Source organism: Mesocricetus auratus, unplaced genomic scaffold (genome assembly GCF_017639785.1).
Source record: "Mesocricetus auratus isolate SY011 unplaced genomic scaffold, BCM_Maur_2.0 Super-Scaffold_6723, whole genome shotgun sequence".
NCBI classification, from domain to species: domain Eukaryota; kingdom Metazoa; phylum Chordata; class Mammalia; order Rodentia; family Cricetidae; genus Mesocricetus; species Mesocricetus auratus.
Genome location: NW_024429183.1, coordinates 787,971 through 801,803, shown reverse-complemented (window position 1 = coordinate 801,803; position 13,833 = coordinate 787,971). Strand labels below are relative to the sequence as shown.

General features: G+C 46.1%; 1 protein-coding gene and 1 pseudogene across 3 annotated transcripts in view; both read left to right on the top strand.

The window, feature by feature from the left end:
- The window catches only part of Spg7 (SPG7 matrix AAA peptidase subunit, paraplegin), a 44,001-nt gene extending 31,854 nt beyond the window's left edge, over positions 1-12,147 (top strand). For 2 of the 3 annotated variants that reach the window (XM_021229020.2, XM_005073142.4), the window contains exons 11-17: positions 601-703; positions 2,237-2,347; positions 3,274-3,389; positions 5,399-5,555; positions 7,227-7,393; positions 7,931-8,008; positions 11,398-12,147. In XM_021229020.2, the coding sequence (XP_021084679.1) occupies positions 601-703; positions 2,237-2,347; positions 3,274-3,389; positions 5,399-5,555; positions 7,227-7,393; positions 7,931-8,008; positions 11,398-11,562 (897 nt within the window). In that variant the 3' untranslated portion in view covers positions 11,563-12,147. The remainder of the gene's footprint in view (positions 1-600; positions 704-2,236; positions 2,348-3,273; positions 3,390-5,398; positions 5,556-7,226; positions 7,394-7,930; positions 8,009-11,397) is intronic. The other variant, XM_040735273.1, reaches the window with a different exon arrangement.
- Positions 4,148-5,391, top strand: LOC106021392 (annotated as a pseudogene).
- Positions 12,148-13,833: the final 1,686 nt, after the last annotated feature.

The following is a 13,833-nucleotide window of genomic DNA, read 5'->3' as shown; positions in this document are numbered from 1 at the left end:
CCTCTAATCATCTTGTCTCTCGTAATTACACTTGACTTTGTCTTGGAGTGGTATCCAACGAAAGTCCAAGAAACCAGGGTTTTCTGCCCTGGTAGCCTCTTTCTCACAAGCTTCTGTTTGGTCCTCTACATAGTCAAAGAAGCTACATTACAGCCTTGAGAGAGCAGGAATTGGGTAGATAGAGGGTCTGTGTAGAAGGAAGGAGAGCAAACCTAAGTACTGGGTAATTGGTTAATGCCCCTGGACAGAGATGTGTGGGGTAGCCCCAGTAATCCCCACTTTACATAAGAGGAACCGGGTGTCTCCTGACAATGTCAGAAATTTTATGTCAGGATCCAGAATGTGTAACTTGCAGAATTTTTATGGACTAAATCTTTGCTATGTGTGATATGCTTTACTTATATTCTGTTACATTTATTTTCTTTTCATCTTTAAATTAATGTTTGGAGTTTTCTAAATTGGTTTTCACAACCATGGATAAGAATGCAGAAGCCAGTGTTTCCTGTAATCTTCACAAGTTTCATTCATGGAGTTTATGAGAGAAGGGTTTGACTTGTTAGCCAAGTGTTAATTCAGCTTTGTCTTCCTTATTTGTGACAGGAGAGACGGGAGATTTTCGAGCAGCACCTGAAAGGCCTGAAGTTGACCCAGCCTAGCAGTTTTTACTCCCAGCGGCTGGCAGAGCTGACACCAGGATTCAGTGGTATGACCTCAACCTGGGACATGTATTCATGATGGAGAGCCTCTGTCTTCCCATGCGAGTGCTGTCCCTGTTCTGAGTCATTAATCAGCCCACATCTGGATGAGATCAAGTTCAAATGCAAGCAGCAAAGGGACAGAAAAGAGAAACTTTCTTCCTTCCAGATGTTGGAAGCAATAGCAAGAAGTATTATAGCTCACCTACTTCACAGGTAGCAGCTGTGATGTCTCTACCAAAGAATCAGGCAGCAGCATCATGGTCCTAGAGCTTCTGTCATAGGGGGACTGTGAGACAGTCTGGCAGTGTCTCCTGTGTTGTGTTTGCATAGAGAACACCTTCCAGTTTAGACTACTCCACCAGGCTTCCTACACACAGTCCCCATGTGATTTCCAGTGAAGTAGAAATCACAATTAGGTGCTTGCAATGGTGGTTCACACCTTTAATCTCAGCTCTCAGGAAGCAGGGACAGGTGATCTCTGTGAGTTCCCAGACAGGCAGGGCTACACAGAGAAACCCTACCTCAAAAAACAAAAAACAAAAACAAAAAAGAAATCACAGTTAGTTTCCTTTCTGCATAGCTCTCATTTTAAAGGTTAATGTGCGTTTGAAAGTACCTTGAGCTGGTCGGTGGTGCATGCCTTTAATCCCAGCACTTGGGAGGCTCACTGTAAGTTTGAGACCAGCCTGGTCTACAGCGTAAGTTCCAGGACAGGCGCCAAAGCAATACAGAGAAACCCTGTCTTGAAAAAAAAATGCCCTGAAAACCAGGCTGGTGTTTTTTTTGTTTGTTTGTTTGTTTATTTTCTATTTCATGTGCATTGGCATGTATGCCTGTAATCTTAATCACTTGAGAGGCTGAGACATAAGGACTGCTGTGAGTTTAAGGGCAGGCTAGGCTATAGCATGAGACCCCGTCTCTAAAATTTAAAAAAAAATTGCTCTTGGACTACTTTCTTCCTTTTTGATTGCCCTTCAGTCTTTAATAGAATTTGTATACGTGAGAGCCCTTTGTTCTTGCTCTTTTGTACACATAAGAAGTGTCAGGTGACATAAAACAGTGCAGAAAAGACAGGCAAGGGACTGTAAGATCCAGAATCGCATAGCATGGCAGTGCTTCAGCCAGCTGCCCTGGAGAGGACTTCTGGGATAGCACAATTGTCTGCCACCTGCCTCCTCCTACAGTTCACCACTGGCAACTTTTCGTTTCCTTCCTCTCCCCTCCCTCCTTCCCTCCCTCTTCCCTTCCTTCCCCCTCCCTTCTTCCTTCCTTTCCTTTCCTTTTTGGTCCTTTGTTATTTTGAGACAAAGTTCCTTTATGCAGGCTATGCTTGCCTAGATTGCCTAGAACTTGTAGTCCTCTTGCCTCAGCCTCCCCAGTAATGGAATCATAGGCCTGTGCCCCTATGGCTGGCTCTTTTGCCTTTTTGTTTTTCGTCATTAAAAGCTGAGTCTCCTTCCTTCTCTCTCCTTTTCCTAAATGCTGACAGGGAAGAGCCAGCACCATTCCCCATCCCTGCCTGTGGTTTGTGTTGACAGGCGCTGACATCGCCAACATCTGCAATGAGGCCGCACTGCATGCTGCACGGGAGGGGCACACATCTGTCCACACGCTCAACTTTGAGTATGCCGTGGAGCGTGTCATTGCTGGTATGAGGACCACATCCCTTGTTAAGGCCTTGTTGGGGTTGAAGCTTTCAGACAACCAGTCAGAAGTTGTCTATGCCAGACAAGCTAGGCGTGGGGTAGGTGGAACTTGACCCAGGTTCTATTGTTCTGTCATAAGTAGCAAGGAATTATTACTTTTCCTCCACATGAGATATTGTAAACTTACCTCAGAACAGACCTACTCCTCAAGCAAATATAAAAACATCTTTGGGCTGGAGAGGTGGCTCAGAGGTTAAGAGTGCTAACTGTTCTTCCAGGAGTCCTGAGTTCAATTCCCAGCAACCACATGGTGGCTCACAGCCATCTACAATTCAGTCTGGTGCCCTCTTCTGGTATATAGGCAGAACACTGTATATGTGATAAATAAATAAATCTTTAAAAAAAAATCTTCAAAAGCCAGGTGGTGGTGGCACATGCCTTTAGTCCCAGCACTCAGGAGGCAGAGGCAGGCGGATCTCTGTGAGTTCAAGACCAGTCTGGTCTACAAGAGCTAGTTCCAGGACAGCCTCCAGAGCCACAGAGAAACCCTGTCTCAGAAACTGCCCCCCCAAAAAAATATTTTGATGGTTCCCAAGAAGCCTTCCATTTCTTCCCTAGAACTCCCTTGAGATTGTGTGTTAAGAGTCTGTGTTAAGCCCGACATTGGTGGCACACGCCTTTAGTTCCAGCACTCGGGAGGCAGAGGCAGGCGTATCTCTGTGAGTTTGAAGCCAGCCTGGTCTACAGAACAAGTTCCAGGACAGGCTCCAAAGGTACACAGAGAAACCCTGTCTCAAGACAAACAAACAAACAAAAAAAACGAGTCTGTGTGAAAAGTCAGCAGAGCCACAGAAGTGCCAAGCAAGAAGAGAGCGCCCGGGAGGTACCAGAGCACACTGTTCCTGAACTTGGTTCTTGACTTCTTTCAGGAACTGCTAAAAAGAGTAAGATCCTTTCCAAGGAGGAGCAGAGAGTGGTTGCCTTCCATGAATCTGGCCATGCCTTGGTCGGTTGGCTGCTAGAACATACAGAAGCTGTAATGAAGGTGGGTTGTGATGAAAATGGTGGTAGGCATTGTGATTATAGACCTTTACCCATCTGGTCTAGGAAATACCACATGCGTTTGTTATGTAAGAGAAATTGTATCACCAACGTTGCATGACTCTGACTATAGCCCCTAGCAAGAACTAGGAAGAGAAGCAGGAGTGGGTCCTAAGCCTCAATTACCAGGCACGAATGGAAAGTTTCCTATGTCCAAGGCCTGTTCGTGCCCATTTGAGCCTCGTGGCAAAGAGCTGAAATTGTTTCTGCTCAGATGGCAAATGGTTATTTGAGATAGTTTCCAGAAATCATGTAGACTGTGCATAGAGACTCTTGAGGAACCCAGGGATATGGGACAAGAAATGTGTCATCTGGTTTATCCTCTAGGGAGGTCTGAGTAGCTCTAACAAGTTGCAAGGGTCCCATAAGGGCTTTGTGACTCTACTGTTCCCACCACAGCCATGCAGGACAAGACGGTGCAGCAGGCAGCCAACTGCCTGTATGCACTCTCTCGCTCAGTTTCGGCTGCTGTTTTCAGAGCTAACAACATATTGGTCTCTTTGAAGCAGAGTGCAGCAGTCCCTTCTGTGTTCCTGGGGTTGACAGGAGGTTAATCTCAGCACTCAGGTGGCACAGGCAGGCATATCTCTGTGAGCTTGAGTCCACCCTGGTCTATAGAAGTAGTTCCAGAATAGCCAAGGGCAACACAGAGAATCTCTGTCTGAAAAACAAAAAAAAAACTTCTTTTTGCTGGGTGGTGGTAGCCCATACCATTAAATCCTGACTCAAAAAACAAAACAAAAATCCTAAACTTTTTCCTTTTTATTATTTTGTTATGTGTGGGTATTTTGACTACATGTATGTCAGTGTACCACATATGTGCCGAGTGCATTGGATCCTCTTGAACCAGAGTTACAGATGGTTGTAAACACCGTGTAGTTGCTTGGAATCAACCTCAGAATCCTGTGGAAGAGAAGCCAGTACTATTGAACCATCTCTCCAGCCCCCATCTTTTTTTCTTTCTGGCAGTTCTGGGGATCCAGCCTAGAGCCTTGCACATGCTAAGTAAGCTCTTTACCACTGAATTGAGTCATGCTCTGACTTTGAGTATTAATACTAGCTTCTTTCTGGGGCTCACAGGCAGCTGGGCCTGCATAGACCTGCCCCAGCCACTTTTCTTTGTAATATAGCAGCTTCTTCTTGGCCTGTTGGAGCAGTAGTCCTGCCTTTCTCAAATGTCTGGCATTGGCCTGCTCTTCTGGGGATGGTGCTTAGAGGCACTCAGAATGGTCCAGCGTCTGACATACCGACGTAGGATTTCCTACAATACAGCCTCTAACAAAACTAGGTTGTCTCGAACCCCTGGCAACAGGATTGTTTACCTTTATACCAAGAAGGTTGGGAAAGCACCTAAATCCGAATGCAGTGTGTGCCCAGGAAGACTTTGAGAAGTTCATGCTGTCAGACTGAAAGTTCTTATGAGACTGTCAAAGACAAAGAAGCGTGTCAGCAGGGCCTACGGTGGCTCTATGTGTGCCAAGTGTGTCTATGACAGGATCAAGCAGGCTTTCCTTATGGAGGAGCAGGAAATTGTTGTGAAAGTGTTGAAGACACCAGCACAGAGTCAGAAAATGAAATAAATATGCAGCTTTTAAAATTAAGGTCAAGACTTGGTCTGTGAAAAAAAAATGTCTGGCATTGGATGGTAGGGGGGATAAGGAGAGCTGGTGGCCTCCCTTCCTTGGGTACATTCTGGAGTTTCCCATGGGTCAGTGCCAACTGGCATGTGAGGTGATTGCTTCTAAGAGCCCTGTCATTCTGACTTCCTATGCTACTGAGGAACATACCATACAGAAACTCCTGCTTCCCTGAGCTGCCTTTTGCAGTGTGCGGATTCTCTAAGAATGGGATATATAGATCAACCTGACTACGTGGCAACCTGTGGTGATGGTTTTAGGAGGCTCCTGTCTCACTCTGAGGTCACTTGCTTCCCGCTCTGTTGTTCTTCCTTAGGTCTCCATAGCACCTCGAACAAACGCTGCCCTGGGCTTCGCTCAGATGCTCCCTCGGGACCAGTACCTCTTCACCAAGGAGCAGCTGTTTGAGCGGATGTGCATGGCCCTAGGCGGTCGCGCAGCTGAGGCCATCTTTTTCAATAGAGTTACCTCTGGTGAGGAGACAGCCCTTGGGGTGTGGCTTTGCCAAAGTACTCTGATGCCTATTTCCTTCTGCTCAGTGCACCTGATAGGGTGAGACTGGTAGATGTGTGCAGTGCAGATATAGTTGTAGCCAGAGGAGTCTTGGAATTAAGCAAAAGCTTTACTTTTTTGTTTGTTTGTTTTTGGTTTGGTTTGGTTTTTCGAGACAGGGTTTCTCTGTATTGTTTTGGAGGCTATCCTAGAACTCGCTCTGTAGACCAGGCTGGCCACGAACTCACAGAGATCCACCTGCCTCTGCCTCCCGAGTGCTAGAATTAAAGGCGTGCGCCACCAACGCCCGACTGTTTGGTTTTTGTTTTTGTTTCCCACTGGTTATCATTGTTTTTTATTGAGGTATTTTCTCTTGTTGCTTCTTAACTAACTGGGTACTCCATTACACCACTGTTGATGTCATCAATGATGTCATGAAGGTGGCGGCCATCCACATTGCAGCCCACAGACTGTGCAGTACCCAGGATCTGTTTAATAGTTCCAGAAAGTTCTCTGGCTAAAGATCGGTGTAGCATCTGCCGGGCAATGCTGAAAATTCATTGAAAGTGATGTTTCCACTGTGTTCAATGCTCTTCTGCTTCTTTCTGTCTCTTGGCTCCTTGAGGGTTTTAATATCAGGGCTGAGGCAGAGGGCACCACCTGGGCCTGTCTGTTCTAGATGGTCAGTTTCACTGTGATCCTCAGGCCTTTCCAGTCACCCGTAGCCTTCACAATGGTCACTAGCTTTCCTTGGGTATAGACCCAGGGAACCGATCTTGGGGGCCAAGGCAGCTGGATTTGGATGAACCCGCTGGATTTGAGACTACCGACGAAAGTTGCACAGTAGCCTCCTCCAAGCTGAAAGCCGAAAAGGCGGCCGTCAGCTTGCCCACACCGGATATAGGCTTGTTTTTGTTTTTTGGTTTTTTTTAGAGACAGGGTTTCTCTGTAGCTTTGGAGGCTGTCCTGGAACTCACTCTGTAGACTAGGCTGACCTCGAACTCACAGAGAGCCACCTGCTCCACTTCCCGAGTGCTGGGATTAAATGCATGTGCCACCATTGCCTAGCCGCAGAAGCTTTAGTTTAAGGTAACTTATTTTGCTGGGTGGTGGTGGCGCACGCCTTTAGTCCCAGCATTTGGGAGGCAGAGGCAGGCAGATCTCTGTGAGTTTGAGACCTGCCTGGTCTACAAGAGCTAGTTCAAGACAGCCTCCAAAGCCACAGAGAAACCCTGTCTCGAAAAACCAAATGAATAAAGGTAATAAAAAAAGAATATTGGGACTGGCAAGATGTCTCATCAGTTAAGAGCACTGATTGCTCTTTCAGAGGACTTGGGTTCAATTCCCAGCACCCACATGGCAGCTCACAACTGTCTGTAACACCAGTTCTAGATGACCCAACACCCTCATATAGACATACATGCAGAAAAAAACACTAATGTACATAAAAATCAATTATATTTTTTTAAAAATCAATTATATTTTTTTAAAAACAGAGAATAACAAGGTTCTCTGTCACAGTCAGTGTCTTGCTATGGAAGTTGTAAGCATAATAATCTGGGATGTTGGGTGCGGCTTGCTTTGTGACAGCCTGAGGTCTGGTGCTCTTGTATGCATGTGCTCTTCAGAATACCTCCTTTTCTTGGTTCCAGGGGCCCAGGATGACTTGAGGAAGGTTACCCGCATTGCCTACTCCATGGTGAAACAGTTTGGGATGGCACCTAGCATTGGGCCTGTCTCCTTCCCCGAGGCACAAGAGGGCCTCATAGGCATTGGACGACGTCCCTTTAGCCAGGGCCTCCAGCAGCTGATGGACCATGTGAGTGGTCACAGGCCTTACTGCCCATGGAGAAGAAGCATCCGGGCCTCCTGCAGGAGCCTACTAGCACAGTCAGATGAGCATGTATTGAGGCCTAATGTGGCTGGTGTTTTGTTCTGGACTCTGACCTGTTAAGTGTGTTCTCTTGGGAGATGACCTAGATGCTCCCAAATAAAGCTAGATATGGAACTGGGAATAATGTCAAATAAGGATACCAAGTGGTAGAGCAGTGTACATGATCCCTGTAGCCCACAAGCTGGGCCAGCATGGCCCCTGGGTCTGTTCAGGACCAGCTGCAATTGCTTGTGCAATGTAGCAGCTGTGGGTTGCCCAGTTGCTCTCTCTAGGGTGAGGGTGGCTGGTGGGTGTGCATTCCTTAGACAGAATGAGAGCAGGAGACACTGCTGCTGTGTATTGTGAAGATGGGCCTGCTCCTTAACTGAGTTTTACGCACCTTAGTTTTAGAGCTGGCTGTCAGTGAGTCTGTGGACAGTGTTTCATACCTTTCTCATGACAGACTTATCTCTTCCTTTACAGGAAGCAAAACTGCTGGTGGCTAAAGCCTATAGGCACACTGAGAGGGTGCTGCTTGACAACCTGGACAAGCTGCAGGCGGTAAGGCATGTGGGGCCCAAGCATCCCCAGTGCATCTCAGGAGCCCTAGAAGTGTAGGGGCAGCATGGTCAACACTGACACCCCCATTCAGCTAGAATGTGTTTCTTGTCTTCTTACTGTAATCATAGCAAGCTTGTTCATTCAGAGGAAAGTTTTCTCTACCCTCATGCACATGTTATGTAGTACTAGCAGCAATCAATACTGAATTTTAGGGCTTTTCCAACACTTAAACTTTTTCTCTTGGAAAAAAAATTTTGTGATATGTATATTTCTCCTCTTGTTTAAGTATTGTTCTTATACTGATCTTTTAAAGGTAACACATAAATACAAGACTATAGATAGTTATTTATAATAGTCAGAACTTATAGTTAGGTAAGTTAGGTTTTCTAAATATACAGAGATATATTTGAGATAGATAGATAGTCTTCAAACCTTTCAAAGATATTCAGAAAATGGCATTTAAATGGTTTAGCGTTTTTCTTGACAATGAGAAATGTCTGCTCCTGGCAGCACCAATTACGTCTGAGAGGAAGATGGGCATCGAACTCACAGAGATCTTCCCACCTCTGCCTCTCAAGTGCTGGGATTATTAAAAGCATGAGCCACCAATGCCTGGCTTAAATTTTATTCTTAATTACATGTATCTGCACTTGAGTGCAAGTGACCACAGAGGCCAGAAGAAGGCATTGGTCCTTTGGAGCTGGGATTCAAGTGTTGTGAGCCACTGACCAGAGTACTGAGAAAGGAATTTGATTCCTCTGCAAAAGTAAAATATGCTTTTCTTCTCTTTCACCACCTTCTTCTTTTGTGGGTTCTTTGTTTGTTTTTTGAGACAGGGTCTCTATACATCTTCCTGACTGTCCTAACTCACTTTGTAAACCATGTTGGCCTCAAACTCACAGAGATTGCCATGCCTCTGCCTCCCAAGTGCTAGAATTAAGGTGTGTTCCACTCTACTCAGTAAGTATATGCTCTTAACCACAGAGACGTCTCTCCAGCCCTCCCTCAGACTTTTTCAAAAATCTTTTTTCATTTTACAATAGTTTTAGATTGAGAAAAGCTACACCTGCTCACCTTCCCAGTGGCCTGATCCCACAGGACATGCAGTCAGTCATTCCATCTCCTTATACTCCTCTTGCCTTTGACCATATCTCAGACTTCCTGGGGTTCAGTAACCACAGGATCCTAAACATAGCACAAACCTGCAGGATGTCCTGTGGGTTTGTCTGGTATGTTAGTGTGGGTAGTCATTTTTTGGAGGACAGCTCCAGAGTCCAGAAGTGAGGACACTGTGTCCCTAGGTTATGATGGCTTCTACCTAGAAGGCAATGGAAGTGATAGTTCTTGGTCCCACATGAAGACAGACAAGAGTTGATGTGGGTAGTTATTTCTAGCCTTTTTATTTCTTAGAATGAGGCAACTGAGCCAAGCATTGTTGGAACAGGCCTGTCATCCCAGCTCTCTGGAGGCAGAAGCTCAAGGATAGTTGAGTTCATGGCCAGCTTAGCCTACAGAGTAAATCTTGCTTCCAAAACAAAATCTTAAATTTAAATTAAAAAACCAAAAAAGCCAAGTATGGTGACACATACCTTTAATTCCAGCACTCAGGAGGCAGAGGCAAGCAGATCTCTCTGAATTCGAGTTCAGCCTGGTATACAAAGCAAGTTCCAGGACAGCTAAGGCTGTTGCACAGAGAAAAGAGGCAGCTGCTATGTTAGTTTGGAATCCTGTTTCAGGCCCTTAGAGTATTGGTCCTGGAGCAGATCTACCTCGCTAGATCCTATGGCAGTGCAGTCTCTGCTGAAGTAACCTCTGCCTAGTAAGGAGCCAGTGTTACTGTGGAGAACTTCAGCTGACTGTATTGGGAGGAGGATGGGGGTTGGCAAGACCACCCATGGGTATCACACTGACTGCAGAACAGAGCTGCCTCTGTTTGGGCTGAACTACAATAGGTTTTAGTCTAGTGACAGATTAGAGCAAAGGGGGAACTGTACCTCTTCAGTATGGCTATAGACATCACCCCCATGCCTAGCATGTTAAGGTCCAGCATCACCAAAAAAAAAAAAGAGAGAGAGAGAGAGAGAGAAAACGTGGAAGAGTTTTCTTTTAAATATTGTGTTTAGATTTATTTATTAATGTCTATGCATGTACTTGAGTGTTCAGGAACCTTCAGTGGTCAGAAGAGGATGTATTCCCTTGGCATTGGAGTTATAGACAATTGAAAGCTGCCATGTAGATGCTGGGAACCAAACCCAGGTCCTCTGTATGAGCAACTCTGAGTTGGAAGAGTTTTGTTTTGTTTGTGTTGTTTTGAAATAGGGTCTCACTATGTAGCCCTAGCTGGCCTGGAACTAGGGTGACCTCAAACTTACAAGCCTGCCTTTCTCTCTGTCTCTGCTGTGCTGGTGTTAAAGATGTGTTCCACCATACCCAGCTCTTAAAAGAGTTTTCTTAGCCAGCAAGACCTAGCAGGATGTGGCTACAGACACAGGACCTTTAGGATAAAAATATTTTCTGGGCCAGGCTTGATAGCATATGCTTGTAATCCTGGCACTCAAGAAGTTGAGACAGGCCGGGTGGTGGTGGCTCACGCCTTTAATCCCAGCACTCGGGAGGCAGAGGCAGGTGGATCTCTGTTAGTTCGAGACCATCCTGGTCTACAAGAGCTAGTTCCAGGACAGCCTCCAAAGACACAGAGAAACCCTGTCTCAAAAACACCAGGAGGGAGAGAGAGAGGGAGAGGGAGAGGGAGAGGGAGAGGGAGAGGGAGAGGGAGAGAGAGAGAGAGAGAGAGAGAGAGAGAGAGAGAGAGAGAGAGAGAGAGAGAGAGAGAGAGAGAGAGAGAGAGAGAGTTGAGACAGGAACATAGAAAGCTTGAAGTCAGCCTAATATTACACACACACAACACACATATTCCTGTCTGGGAGTACAGTAATAGTTATGAAGATGACGATGATGTTAATGTTCAGAGCTGTATCTAGAGTAGCAGAGATCCCTCCCCAGTTGTGTCGGTCAGTGCCTATTTCCACAGATTCCAAGCACGAGGCTCTGGATTTAGCGCCCCTGCCTGCCTCTCCCAGACACACACACCTTGTTTGGCGAAGGAAATTGCAGTTGCCAGAAATAAGCAGAGGTTTTGAAAGGAAATAGAAAAATGAATGAGGCTGGCAGCTGACAGATCACTTTTAGGGTAAAGACAGGGAGCAATTCTTTGCCTGAACTGCCTTTGCGCCTGTGTCTCTCTGGGAAGGTGGCCTTTCCGAGGCATCCTGCTCACAGATGAGCCCTCCTACTTTACTGGGACACAGAGACATTCTGTGGGATGGGTTTCCATCTCTGATGCTCTGCTCTCCAAGGCACTCACACACTGCCGTGTTTGTTCTTTCTAGCTGGCGAATGCCCTTCTGGAAAAGGAAGTGATAAACTATGAGGACATTGAGGCCCTCATTGGCCCTCCGCCCCATGGTCCAAAGAAAATGATTGCACCACAGAAATGGATTGATGCTGAAAAGGAGAAACAAGCCTCAGCGGAGGAGGATGCTCCGGCTCCCTAGCCCCACTCGGCTCGGCTCACTGCTTTCCTCGGCTGCACCTGCAGTTAGTGCAGAACTTACTTGTTGGCAAGCTGCCACCAGCCTCCCAGAGTCTTTTCACCTGAAACTTGAACCTCAGCTTCTGTTAGCTCTCTCTGGTTTTTGCCGAAGACTTTGGATATCTATTGGTTCAAGATTATTAAATCGAATGCAGAGACAACTGACCTTTCCATATGTATTGCTTTCCTTGTGGACTAGACTCAATGGAATAGTCTAGTCCCTGGGGCTTCAGATGCAGTCTCCATGTGTGACTCTGTAGGTAGCCCACCAGTTGGACTAAAGAATCCCCTGTTTATGTCTTGGACTCCCTCAGAATGCTAATAGGATCCAAGATGAAAGACCCTCTGAACTGACTGTCCTCATCACTGTGCTCACTCATTAAGGGGGCCAAAGTTGGGAACAGGCACTGTTGGAAGATGCAAATACTGCCACCTACTGCTGTGTGCAAGTGGAGAATTTCCCCTGTCTTGTTCTTATGTATAGAGTGTCTTGGCTTCCACCACCATTGATTCCTCACACATTTTGTGATAGAGAATCCACATTTGAGCTGTGTGGCCATGGGTCTTGTTTTCACTTTACACCTTGAGCCCTTTGTGTAAGTATCTGAACTCAAACCATGCAGAGTGAGCCACAGACACTTGCTGGTTCATAGTTCCTGCCTGCGGTGTCTCCACCCTTCCTGTGCAGTGGCATTTGGAGCATGGGTTACAGTGACTTCCTGTTAGAGCAAATTGTTGTTATTGCCCAGCACTCTGCATCTGAGGAAATTCTGGGCAGTAGGAAGCAGTAGCAAGGACCAGCAAGAGCAGCTGGGGTGATTTAAGGGTTTAAGAACATTTTACGCCGGGTGGTGGTGGCGCACGCCTTTAATCCCAGCACTCGGGAGGCAGAGGCAGGCGGATCTCTGTGAGTTCGAGGCCGGGCTGGACCGATATATCAGCCTCCAAAACAATACAGAGAAACCCTGTCTTGTAAAAACCAAAAAAAAAAAAAAAAAAAAGAACATTTTACATTTGATCTGAGTTCTAGTTCTTAACAAAGATTAGCATATAGTTAGGTTTTACATTTCTCCAATGCGTTGTCTTAAACAAGCATGATGACTCTGCAAACCTGTTAACCCGAGTTCAATTGCTGGATTCCTATAGTTGTCCTTTGACCAGTTCATGCCAGGACACAAATATACCCAGATCCATACACACAAAAAAAGTGTGCCAGGCTTGGTCACACAACCCTTTAGTTCCAGCACTTAGAATGCAGAAACAGGCAGACACTGATGAGTTTTGAGCCCACTCTAGTTGATTTACAGAGTTCCACACCAGCCAGAGCTACATAGTGAGACCCTATCTCTAAAATAAAGTGAATAATAATAAGCCAATATAAAACTCTCACCCACTGAAACAGTCCCATTTGCCTACCTTTTTGTTTTTTTAGATTAAAAATTTTTTTTTTCGAGACAGGGTTTCTCTGTGGTTTTGGAGGCTGTCCTGGAACTCGCTTGGTAGTCCAGGCTGGTCTCGAACTCACAGAGATCCGCCTGCCTCTGCCTCCAGAGTGGTGGGATTAAAGGCGTGCGCCACCAACGCCTGGCTAGATTTTAAATTTTTATGTGCATAAATATTTTGCCTGGCCGGGAGTTGGTGGCACATGCCTTTAATCTCAGCACTTGGAAGGCAGCGGCAGGCAGAACTCTGTGAGTCTAAGGCCAGCCTGGTCTACAAAGTGAGTTCCAGGACAGCCTCCAAAATAATACAGAAAAACCCTGTCTAGAAAAACCAAAAAAAATTTTTTTTGCCTGAATGTGTATACATGTATCACATGCAGTGCTACGCTAGATATCCTGGGACTACAGTTAAGAATAGTGTGACCACCGTGTGGGTGCTGGTAATCAAAACCAAGCCTCTGCCAGAACAAGTAAGTACCCTTAGCCACTAAACCATCTCTCCAACCCTAATTTTTTGTTTTTTGTTTGTTTTGTTTTGTTTTTGGTTTTTCGAGACAGGGTTTCTCTGTATTGTTTTGGAAGCTGTCCTGGAACTCATTCTGTAGACCAGGCTGGCCTCGAACTCACAGAGATCCGCCTGCCTCTGCCTCCCGAGTGCTGGGATTAAAGGCGTGCGCCACCAACGCCCGGCTTGGTTTTTTGAGACCAGGTCTCGATTAAGTAGCCCTGGCCAGCATCAAAATGTTTCTGTCTTCTGATTGCTGGGATTATGGGTGTGTACCACCAAGTCC